This window comes from Cervus elaphus, chromosome 15 (assembly GCF_910594005.1).
Source record: "Cervus elaphus chromosome 15, mCerEla1.1, whole genome shotgun sequence".
NCBI lineage: Eukaryota > Metazoa > Chordata > Mammalia > Artiodactyla > Cervidae > Cervus > Cervus elaphus.
Genome location: NC_057829.1, coordinates 4,485,852 through 4,498,404, shown reverse-complemented (window position 1 = coordinate 4,498,404; position 12,553 = coordinate 4,485,852). Strand labels below are relative to the sequence as shown.

Genomic DNA, 12,553 nt, shown 5'->3' with positions numbered 1-12,553 from the left:
AAAATGTAATCATCTTAACAGGTACTGAAACAGGTTTTTAATAAAAGTACCAATTCCTAATAAAAATTAATCATTGATGGTTATTTTCTCAATGACGAGGAAAATATTTATGTTAAATCAATGGCCAACCTTATAGTTAATTGTCAAACACTAAGTCCATTCTTGACAGAATAAAAACAAACCCCAAGAATATGCTACCTAACATTGTTCTGGAAATCTTGACTGACTTACTAAGATATGAAGTAAAATAAAGGAAAACACTTAAAGTGACTGGATATAAGACAAATGTATAAAAATAGCCTTTTTGCATATAGCACTCATACATTAAAACTTCATGGAAAGAATTTCACTTTCAGGAGCCATCAGAGCACATAAAATAATAAATACGAGGGTCTGTTTTTAAATAACTCCTCTCTGTATACATAGTAGATGGGAAAGAGCCTGAAGTTGGTGGGTAGATCTGGGTGGAGGCTTACTTTCCTGTATGCTCTACTGCTGTGGGTACCTTGCTGAACCTCCCTAAGCCTGTGAGTGCATCTGAAAATTTTACTCATTCAGTCAGTAAATATTATTCAACACCTCTTGTGTGCTAGATACTGTTCTGGGTGCTAGATATAGTAGTAAGAAAGACTAGTCTTTGCCATTTAAATTTTAATTAACATTTAGTTGGATAATTATAGTCTCTACCTAGCAGTTGCAGTGAACATTAGAGGAGGAGAGAAGGTACGTTAACAACTCCAGTGCACGGTACTGTAATATTGAAAAAATCATAGAAGACTTTAATAGGGATCACTCTACATTTTTTTTCTGATAAGTCAGTATTACAACATTGGTACTTTTTCTCAAATTAACATTGATATTTAATATGCCTAGATCTAAAGTCTGTAAACCTCAGAGAACACAATGTCTTGAGATTAGACTCCTCACTAGCTACGAATATATTCGAGGACTTTTGAAGCATCTTTTCTTTATCTTTGGGAGTCCATGGTTTGCAGTCAGGGAACAGATTCTCCTGATTAATTGAATTTACACCCTCATGGCACCAAATTCCACTTGACTTCTATCCCCAATCCATTTATCACTTGCCTCCTTACACTCACAGACACCCACTGAGCTGGGTGGACCTTTTTCCATTGTAGGGATTGTCTAGGTCTTGCATTACTTGTCCAGCGACTCTGGGAAGTCTGGGCTGGCTTAACCCCCGGAGCTGTTCCTGAGGCCTGTTGGCAGGGTTCCTGTTTTTTCAGGCACTGTGTTTGGTTGGGGTAGATGACAGTGGAACTTGAGCTCATTCTAGATTCATCTCTCTGTTCTCAGTCTTGTAGCCCTTACTGTAGATTTTGAGGTTAGCATGGGAGTAGGGGAGTTGGCCAGAAAAATGATCCAAAACTTTATGTCCAAGAATATACAGTTAGGAAAACTTGAGGCAGGGAGAGGAGTCAGAGATGATGATGTTGGGCAGAGTTGCATTCTTCCTAGGTAAACACACATAGGTCTACACGTGACAGAGCCTCACTGCAGTGAAGCAATATGCTACACACCACAGTCAATTCCAGATGAATTTTAAAGAGTTTAAAAATTTGAAAATAAAACTAGAAGATAAAAGTGAATAGTGTTCAAATTTCTGCTTGAAAGAAAATTTCTAACAGATCAGGTTGTTCTTTTGCTTATGATCATGAATATCACATAAAATGAGAGATGTAGAGACATATCCCCAGTTACTCATCTCGTTTTGTCTACAGGACATATTTCTGCAATATTTTTCTGAGTGGGAAAAAAAAAACCCCACATTTCCTCTAGAACATTGCTCCCAGTGAATGCTAAGTGCTCAGAATTAGACTTGGAAAGAACTGGAAGTGTTTAGTGACGACTGCTGATTCTGTCTTTTAGTATCTGTGCTGCCTGTCCACCTCTCGGTCTTCAACTGATAAGCTGGCTTTTGATGTTGGCTTGCAAGAGGATACAACAGGTGAGCACCTTGGTCTGCGATGAAGCTGTGTTCAGAAGAGCATGGCAGGAACTGGATTGGGAGACGCCGTGAGATCCGATGGGAGATATATTGGCTGAATATTCTTAGGAACGGTTTCAGGATAAAACCACTGGCTAACTATGGAAAGGTTTTATTAGAAGGAGGAAATGTGCACTGTTTCTGTTGGTAGGTCATCCCGACATAATTAGCTCGATGCGCAAACTAGACTTTAAACTTGATTCTTTTGATGGAGTTGGGTAGGAAAACGGTACTTGCAACATGCCCTGCTGTCTGATAACCATATTAACGTGCACTGATTAGTTTGTAAAGAATTATTGCATATTTCTTTCTTTTACATTTCATCTTAAAAACATTTTTAAGTGTGCAAATATAGCATAATCAGTGTCAACAGTCAACCAAAAAGACAGAAAATGAAAATCTTCTTCATTTCCTTGTCCGTGGGTCATCATGCTACATATATGTATTTATTTACATATATTAATATATTTATCCTTTTGAAGACTCAAAATAGAGTATAGATTTTATTTGTGCTTTTGTTTTCAATGCTCTGAAGACTTTACACTATGTCCACCTCTGTACAATTTGATTTTTTTATTTTTTACAATAAGCATGTCTGCCTTTGGAATTAAAGATTAAGGACCCATTAGAAAAAGGAATGGAAGGAAATAGATAAACTTGCATCAGGTTGTTGCTTTTATAGGTGACATGAAACTCACACCTGCCCTCCTTTTTGAAGTACTTTCCCATACTCTAAAAGTTTGACAGATAACAAATGGATAAAATAAAGTTCTATTTACCAACCTAATTAACTTTTTATAGACAACCACGTTACCTTTAACAGGGAATTCTGAGAATCCCAGGCACCAAAAAGATAAATATATTCCTCTCATTTTTATTTAATTCTATATATTCTCAGCCATTTCTCTGTGCTTTGGCTAGTTTGTTTGTTTTTTTTTTTAGTTTTTTCACCATAATTTACTTCAGCACATAGTTATGTGAAAAAGGTCTTCAGTTCCCTCTCAAAACAAGTAAAGCACGTGCATGATCTATAACTTGTTTTCATTCAGTGATACTGTTATATAATAGTGAAACTCACCAAACAAGGTCATCTTCATCTCTATGCCCTAATTCCCTTATGCTACTTTATTTTCCCCATAACTCCATACTAATTCTGAATTACCAAACTATTTACTATATTTATTGTTTGTTGTGTGCCTGCCTCAATCAGAATGAAACTCATAAGGCAGATACTTTTCACCCCCATATTTGCTGATATATCTCCAGCTACTAAAGCAGTGGTTGACAAATAGCATGTGCTTTATCAATGTTTGAGTGAATGAATGGAAAACTTCCTACAACTCTAAAAATGTGAATTGAGTGAATGAAGATAAGGAATTCTGCAAGGTGACAGTCAAGTAAGATTGGTTTGTGCAACAAAATATTGAGCAAATGCCTCCAAAATGCTAATAGGAGCTGACAAAACCCTAGTAAAGAAAACATCCAAATGCCTTGCTATTGTAGAATTTATGTTCTGGCATTTGGTAATTAGTAAAAAAAAAAAAAAAAAAAAAGCTAAACATAAGTGTTATGGAGAAATAATAAAGTTGGAGGCACAGAGAAAGAGAGTGATAATTATTAGATGGGGCTTCCCAGGTAGCACTAGTGGTAAAGAGCCCGTCTCCCAGTGCAGGAGACGTAAGAGACGTGGCTTTGATCCCTAGGTCAAGGAGATCCCTGGGAGGAGGGCTTGGCTTACCCACTCTAGTATTCTTGCCTGGAGAATCTTATGGACAGAGGAGCCTGATGGATAACAGTTGATAGAGTCTCAAAGAGTCAGACACGACTGAAACGACTTAGCATGCAAGCACAAATGCATCACTATTCTCATTTTGCCATAGAACTTAGGTTTAAAAGGAACCATGAACAGATTGAAGAATTGCATGCTTACGCTTATGTCCTTCATGATGGGACTGAAGAATGGAGAACAGTTATGTGGTTCATGAGGCTTATGCTTGATTTGTTCTAGAAGAAATTATTTAATTTTATGTTTACTCAGATAGCTGTATAATGTATCTTTTTAGAATGTATCCTAGACAATTCTGTAGGATTCTCTTCTATTTTACTCCTAAATTAATAGAAACTGCTACATTTTAAAATAAGGCACAGGGTTAGTAAAACTTAAGTGACAATATTTGTACTCATTTTGAATCAATATCCACCCAAATTAGAAGCTTTTTAATTATCACAATATAACTGTCACATAACACAACCCCAAATCCTTTTGAAAATCAAGTGGTAAAAAACTGGATATAATTGGAAGGAGCCATGTGAGCTGCTTAATAACATGTGATTGTCTAAGGAACAAAGTTGGATCAGTGTGGCTGGTGAATTTGGTCTTATGTTGGCATAAATAAATATTCTTTCAGAGCAGTTCTTAGTGGGGGAAAGAGACTCCACACTTCCCCAAATGTCACAGTCATTTTCTATGAGAAGAACCTTTGCATGTCACTATCTCCTTCCCTTCTTCCCTCATTCCTTTTAAATTTTCACTGAAGTACAGTTGATTTGCAATGTTGTGTTAGTTTCAAGTGTGCCATACACTGAATCATTTAAACATATGCATATATTCACTCTTTTTTTAGATTCTAAAGCTAATTTGTCCTAATTCTTTTGATTTTCATGGTCTATGAGGTGAATTTGCATTCTGTTTCAAATTTCTAAAGTTTGTGTAAACAGGACAGTTTTATTTTCAGGAGAGTGATTTTGAGGATTTACTTCATTTCCCTCTTTTATTTTGGAGTCACTGGCCAAGAACATCAAGTTTTAAACTAAGAGGCACTTCTTTGTGTTTCACTTGTCAATCATCGTGCAGGTGAAGCTTGTTGGTGGACCATCCATCCTGCCTCTAAGCAGCGCTCAGAAGGAGAAAAGGTGCGGGTTGGAGATGACCTCATCTTAGTGAGTGTGTCCTCTGAAAGGTACCTGGTAAGTGTGGAAAGTGAGATCATGTACTTGGGAATAAGATGAGTGACAGGTCAATAAAATGATCCCTTTAAAGCTGAGATTGCCAATTATGTAGGAAAATTGCTTAGAAACAAGCCTGTATCTCTATTTGATGAGTTATAAATAACTCCATAAGTAGAGGGAATGATGTGACATGTGTGGAAGTGTGGCTTAGCAGGATTATTTACACAGACTTCCCTCATGCCCTTGGTCTGTATGTTCATGACATTGATAGAGCCTGTTCTTGGATTATTTTATCAACAGCAGGTAAACGCAGTCCAATCAGGATTTTGAAATTCCACAGACGTTATTTTGTGCCCAAAGATAAAGCTGTATTAATGAGGATGTGATTACCTATTTTGTTATTTATGAAAGCAAATTATTATAGGAGAAACACTTGTCATGCTAAGAAAGGAGAAATAAATGAAATACAGTTTAATTCTCTCACTGACATTGCATTGTTCCAGCGGAGAAGGGCTGGAAATGAGAGATTAAAGAAAGAAGTTTATGTTTAATCAGAGGAGGTGTTTTTTATTTTTGTGGTAAGGTCATTATCTATTTAATTTAACTTATTTAGTAAATTCTATTTTTGGTAAAAATAATCATATGCAGAAGTTCACAAAAGATTGCAATCAATGGAAGTGTATAAGATATCAGGGCAAAATATTTTTTATTTTAAAGTTAAGAAAGTAAAGAAATATAAAATGGAGTATTATAAACTCTACATGAATATCCACATAAAAAAATCCCAGACATCATAGTGGATGATGACTGAAACAAAAATCAGAAACAGAGCATTGTTGCAATAACATTTTCTATAAATTAGCTTGAGTTTATTTCCACTTGCTTAAATCAAAATATTTGTGTGTGATTTTGAATTAAGAAAGTAGTTGGTACCTCTTGGCTCTATGAGACTCTAAATAGAGTGGGTCTTGTGGGTCAAGTAAGTTTTTGCTAATCAACACAATTAATTCCAATTTTCGAAACATTGCTAAGAGGAAGGGTGTAGTTTTACTTGCTTTGAGGAAAGAAGTAATGAGGAAGACAGGGAGGTGGTGAAACAGGCCTCATGTAACTGACAGGAGCTATTAGATGGAGCAGCTAATAATGCAGAGCTAAAGGGGGGCCTGAAGCATCGCTCTCATTTTTCCTCTCAACCAGTGTAGGTGGAAACACACCACGCACATTTCTAGGACAGTGCAAGTGTGCCGGCTTGTCCAATAAGCTTTTATTAAGCCCTTGCTGTGTGCCTATGCTGTGTATGTGATGTTGATGTAGTTTGATCAGGAGGTAGACATTTTGAGTTGTCATTTTACTTGGAAACCAATAGCAGTAATAAAAATAATTCATGCCTGCTTCTCAGTATATAAATTCTACACATATCTTATTTCTATTTGTGCACAAATATGCATGTTTTTTGCTGTACGGACGTGGTCTTCCCACTACAGAGCAGAGTTTGACAGGATGGCATCAGTATGCACAGAAGGAGTAGAAAATTCAGAATCTCACTGAGGCCAGGGCTTTTAAGTGTCAATTCTACCACTAATTTCTTGAATCACATAGTTCCATGAATTCTGGCTTCCTCATTGCAAAATGGTGACAGTTGTCCCTAACACCACAGTTACTGTGATGAAGCAATGAGAGGATAAATTTGAACTTTCTTGGAATTAAAAAACACTGTACAAACAATGGTAGTAATTGTAATGCATGAGGTTCCCCTTCTGTTACCTTGGAAAATAAATGAACTTCATGACTAATTACATTTAGAGATTCAAGCTACGTTTTAGCCAGTTTATTTCAATTCCTTTTCTGATAACCCTTTAAATTTTGGTTTTTTTTTTTTTTTGCCACACTGCCCTTCATGCAGGATCTTAGTTCCCCAATCAGGAATTAAATCTGCACTCCCTGCATGGAAGGGTGGAGTCTCAACCACTGCACTGCCAGGATTGTCCCTCTGATAACCTTTTATTTTCAGAAAGAGAAAGATGAATATCGTATACTAATGCATGTATACGGAATCTAGAAAGATGGTACCGAAGAATTTATTTGCAGGGCAGCAATGGAGAAACAGACATAGAAAACAGACTTATGGACACAGTGAGAGGGGAGGAGAGGGTGAGATGTGTGGAGAGAGTAGCATGGAAATGTACATTACCATATGTAAAATGGATAGCCAAGTGGAATTTGCTGTGTGGGTCAGGAAACTCAAATGGGCTCTGTGTCAACCTAGAGGGGTGGGATGGGGAGGCAGATGGGAGGGAGGTTCAAAGGGCAGGGGATATATGTATACCTATGGCTGATTCATGTTGAGGTTTGACAGAAAACAACAAAATTCTGTAAAGCAATTATCCTTCAATTAAAAAATAGGTAAATTAAAAAAAAAAAGTACAGATAGTTGACCAAACAGACTGTTAAAAATTTACTTTCACTTGGTGATGAAGTCAGTGATTTTAGTGGTTATCTCTATGGCCCTCACATATAATAATAGAAACCACAGGAACAACCGCATATTACACATGGTTTCTGCCCTTGAAAAAGTAGTGGAAAAAATAGACCAAGCCCATGGAACTACAGGAGAATATCGTTAAGACAGTCATTTAGTGTTCAAGTTTAGGTTAGAGAAGCTGAGGGATGTTTGAATGGATTTAGGCATAGTTAATTATTACCTTCCATTTCCACATGGGTGATTATAATAAGAATATGGAATCTTATGTTCATGGATTCAAGGACCACATGGTGCTTAGTTAGAAGGATCTGGAGCAAGTGAAAGGGTAAAATGTGAGGCAATAAAAGACATTGGAATAAACAGTAGCGGTGGAATAATCCACATACTGAACCTGAATAATTGAAAATGGATTGCATATATTCTCACATACACACACTTGTTTGTTAGTACAGAGCCCGATAAGCATGAGCTTGGGCCAATCACATAACTTCTTCAAACTCTCTGTTTCTTCATCTTTTGGGTCCGGGTAATAGCTCCATTCACAGGGATATTAAGAGATTTGAATGCTTAATCCAGACAAGACTTTGAGCTCTACGACACATCTAAAAAATTGTTATCATTATTTACCTGGGAGATTTGTACCTATTAAGAATAGTTAAAGGAACTTTAGATATTTAACCAGAAGAAGAGAAGGAGGGGAAGTGAGTAGTAAACAGACTCTGATGTAACAGTTGATTTTATTTATTTATTTATTTTTTTAAAGTGCATGAGAAGTATTTTTATTCTAAAAATGTAATTCCGAGACTGACATAGCATGAGTATTTCTCCAGTTAAATCTGGAAGCTGTGAAAGGGAAAGAAAAAAAAGGAAAGTGAAGTCGCTCAGTCGTGTCCGACTCTTTGCGACCCCATGGACTGTAGCCTACCTACCAGGTTCCTCCGTCCATGGGATTTTCCAGGCAAGAATACTGGAGTGGGTTGCCATTTCCTTCTCCATAACAGTTGATTTTAAATAAAGGTCTGTCATGTGTAAGCAAGAGTCATATGCTGAGAAGGTTCTGATATGGTTAAAAATTAGTTGAGAAATTTGACTGAAAACACAGCAGTTATAACTAACTATTGAAAATAAACATTGCCAGTCATTGATTTTTTTTTTTAAGTCATTGCTGTCAGTTGGCCTTTGATCTAATTTCTCTTCACTAACAGTGATTGTTAAGCTAAGGTTAATCTATCTAATTGTTCACTTGCTGCTCTAATCAAGGTTATATCTATTGGGATGGTAAATTGATTGAAACTGATTGAAGGACTGATTTTTCTCCTCTGTCTTTGGACGAAAGGGCACTGTGCTGGACTCCTGGAGTCCCAGGCTTCTCCTGGGGTTCTCTGCCTTCTGCTTCAAGTGTTGAACCTCTTTACAGGATTTCCTAGGAATAAAGGATCTTAGCTCCAGAAAAGACTGCAAACCCCTTATCCAAAATAATGTTTTCCAAGCTTGCTGTTTCATATTTTAATACAAAAAATGGTACCTTCTTCTGTTTTTCAGGAATATCCAAATTGGGGGGGGGGATTCTTTTTCCCCATTGGAATGGTTTATTTATTTTTTTAAAAAAGGCTTTAGCAAAGCAGCTTAAATTATAAGAGAACAATACAATTTTAAAGAGAGGAAACATGATCGAATAGCTACTACTGTGAATCTATTTCAAACTGAACAAAATAAAGTAAAGCATGTAAAACAACTCTTATTTGTGTTAGAAAGATATAAAATCAGCCAGGTATGCACAGGAATTTTCAACCCATAGATTGGATTGCTCTCATTTGAAACATTAATTTTTGAATAATTTTCTCTGTTGCCTATAGAAACAGATAGATTTTTTAAAAAAAATTCATGAAAATATTACCAAACAACTGTCTAAAAGTAAATTGGGAAAAGCAGAACCTCACAATCGAAAGTGATGAAAAATGCTTAACATAAAGCTATTCTAAGGCTCATAAAAATTTCCTTATCTCGTACTAACCTCTTTATTTCTGATAAGAAATGCTAGATGGTTTGATTGTATAAGTTACTGAGTTGCCTCAAGTTGCATGAAAATATTGATAGCTAGAATGACCGCAATCACCTTTTTTTTCCCCTCTGTGGTTCAGGTAATGAAAACATAGACTGTTCCATGTTCCATTTGAAAAGAACATCTCTCTGTGTCTCTCATTTTTTTTTCTCAGAATTAAAAAAAAGAAGCCTGAAGGGTGATGTATCTTGTTTACTTGTGTTCCCTGTCGCTGGAGGATCATTTTTCCAGAGTCTCACATCACTAGGACCCAAGTGCCTGGCCCTTAATGAGAGAGAAATAAATGAGTGAATGAATGCCTCAGATAAAGGTTGAATTTGGATATTCTTAAAAATTTTTGTGCTTTGGACCTTTTGGGCAGTCAGATATTCCTTGTCTCATTAGCTTTTAAAATGCATACAATATGTACACTGGATTACAAAGGAAACGGAAGGTGTCAAAGTGGAGTCCAGGTTGAGAACTCCTGGGAGGCGATTTGTAGCATCTTCTCTAAGCCTGAGATTGTGTGCTTCTATCATATAAAGTCTTGTTACTCAAAGCATGCTTCTTGGATTAGTGGCCTTGGTTGCCCACCCCCACCCCCCAACTGGCCCCACCTCATGAATTCAAATTTGTCTTTTTAATAAGATTTTTAATATAGACCATTTAAATCTTTATTGATTTTGTTACAGTATTGCTTCTGTTTTGTTTTGTTTTTTTGGTCTTGAGACATGTGGGATTGTAGCTCCCAGACCAGGAATCGAACCTGCACCCCCTTGCATTGGAAGGTGAAGTTTTAACCACTGAATTGTCAGGGAAATTCCCCAAATCTTCCTTTTTTGGGGAAGCTCCTCATATGATTCATGTGTCTGTGAGAACTCTAGAGTCACTATCATGCGAATCAAGGTGATAGAAGGGAGCAGCTGACTCTTCCCAAGTCCCTCCAGTGCCCTGGGAGGTGTGTACGTTTGAGAGCAGTTGCATGGTTCAGCCTAAGGCCAACAGTGCTTTCAGCCTTGGACATCTGTTTTTGCTTTAAGGATAACTCATCTTAGTGCTAGTTACTGAAACTGCTACTGCCTTCTGAATATTTTACCTCACAGACCTGTGAATTCACACACAGTGTGGTTCTTATGCAGATTTCCCTTTCTTGGTGAAGTGGCAAAATTAAATAGAGGCATCTGAAAGAGTTATGCCTAGAGAATATTTCTTTGAGAAGAGTGGATATTATCTAGATAACTTTAAATGGTGTAATATGATCTTAAGGACTTTTTTTTTTTTTTACTTTTTTCCAACAGGCTGAGATTTTCCTATTTTTATGCTGATACTTATTGTATATCTTGGGCTTCCCTAGTAGCTCAGACAGTAAAGAAATGCCTGCAATAGAGGAGACCCTAGTTCCATCCCTGGGTCGGGAAGTTCCCTTGGAGAAGGGAATGTCTACCCACTCCAGTATTCTTGCCTAGAGAATTCCATGGACAGACCATTGCATAACAAGAAGAGTCAGACACAACTAAGCAATTAACACTTTGACTTTCAGGCTTAGATATGATTTGAAAATTACATTGTAGTACTCCTTCCTCCATTATTTTTTCATTGCTGCTGCTGCTAAGTCACTTCAGTTGTGTTGACTCCGTGTGATCCCATAGACAGCAGCCCACCAGGCTCCCCCATCCCTGGGATTCTCCAGGCAAGAACACTGGAGTGGGTTGCCATTTCCTTCTCCAATGTGTGAAAGTGAAAAGTGAAAGTGAAGTTGCTGAGTCGTGTCCAACTCTTGGCGACCCCATGGACCGCAGCCTACCAGGCTCCTCCATCCATGGGATTTTCCAGGCAAGAGTACTGGAGTGTGGGGTTCCATTGCCGTCTCTGTTTTTCATTGCAGTGGCTCCTTATTCCCAATAAGGTCCTTGATCTGGCACCTGCCTTGTCTGCAGGCCTTTGTCTCACTCTGTTTCTAAGTATATGCTATATGCCCCAAAGATGAAACTTTACTGTGCTTACATTCCTTTATCTCTGCCTCTTTGCATCCTATTCCCCGTATTAGAGGTTAGAGGGCCAAAAAAAAAAAAAAAAAAAAAACCCAGGCAACTTCCAACTATGAGGTTTCTGGAATATTAGGAATGAAAATCTCCGAACAAGGTTAGAAAAGTTTTGGTATTTTTAGTATATTTACACTTACTTAGCACATAAACATTATGAATACAGATACCCAAATCCAATGTATGTGCAAACTTTTGAAGACAGCATCTCTAAATATTTCAATATGAGATTCAGGCCAAATGATCATACTGGCTCCTGAAATGCTTCATTCCACATGGAACCCAGTTTCTCCTGTGGAAACGCCACCTGTCCTCAAGGCCCAGGACAATGGACTTGGTTCTGATTAGGCAGGTCTCATCTCTCAGTTCCTGTAGCACTGTAATTACAGTTCAGCTAATGTGTATGTATTTTTCTATCCTTTTGCTGTTATTCTGGATTTGATCATTGAAATAAGAATGTTTATGAAATAATTTAAATTACAATCTTTAAAGTTTATGCTACTTTGATTTGAAAGGTCTGGTTGGCTTCTGCACTTACTTCTTTATTATAACCTTTTCAGATGCAAGGAATACAGTTGTGAGCCTGTGGCAGATAGCTTACAAGAGGGAGAAATAAAAATACACTAAAGGATAATGTTGTATGTTGAAGGCTATGAAAGAAAATATATTTTTCTTGGTTGTGGAAGCAGCTGGCATGTGATTTATTTGTAAACAGTTAAAGAATTTTAACGTATCAGAGAAGAAATTAATTCAGTAAAGGCATCTCAGCTGAAATTTTGCTTAAGAGTGACAGGTTCAGGTGAAGAGGAGGGTGTGGGGTGAGGGGTAAGAGCATGTTATTGCTGAATCTGATGCATTCACTCTTAATTTTACTGACTGAAAAAATTATTTTCTAGATAATTACATATATGTCAAATGTCACAAATTTCTTTGATTTTGTTTTTAAGATAAAGAAAATGAAGTACCTATGTGTGCTGGTGACTTAGTGTATTTAGTATAAATATTATATATAATACATATTTGTATATTTA

General features: G+C 37.0%; 1 protein-coding gene across 12 annotated transcripts in view; it reads left to right on the top strand.

Annotated features, from left to right (window-relative positions):
• The window catches only part of RYR2 (ryanodine receptor 2), a 794,016-nt gene that overhangs the window by 334,044 nt on the left and 447,419 nt on the right, over positions 1-12,553 (top strand). For all 12 annotated transcript variants that reach the window (XM_043925904.1, XM_043925902.1, XM_043925903.1 and 9 more), the window contains exons 7-8: positions 1,891-1,969; positions 4,863-4,975. In XM_043925904.1, the coding sequence (XP_043781839.1) occupies positions 1,891-1,969; positions 4,863-4,975 (192 nt within the window). The remainder of the gene's footprint in view (positions 1-1,890; positions 1,970-4,862; positions 4,976-12,553) is intronic.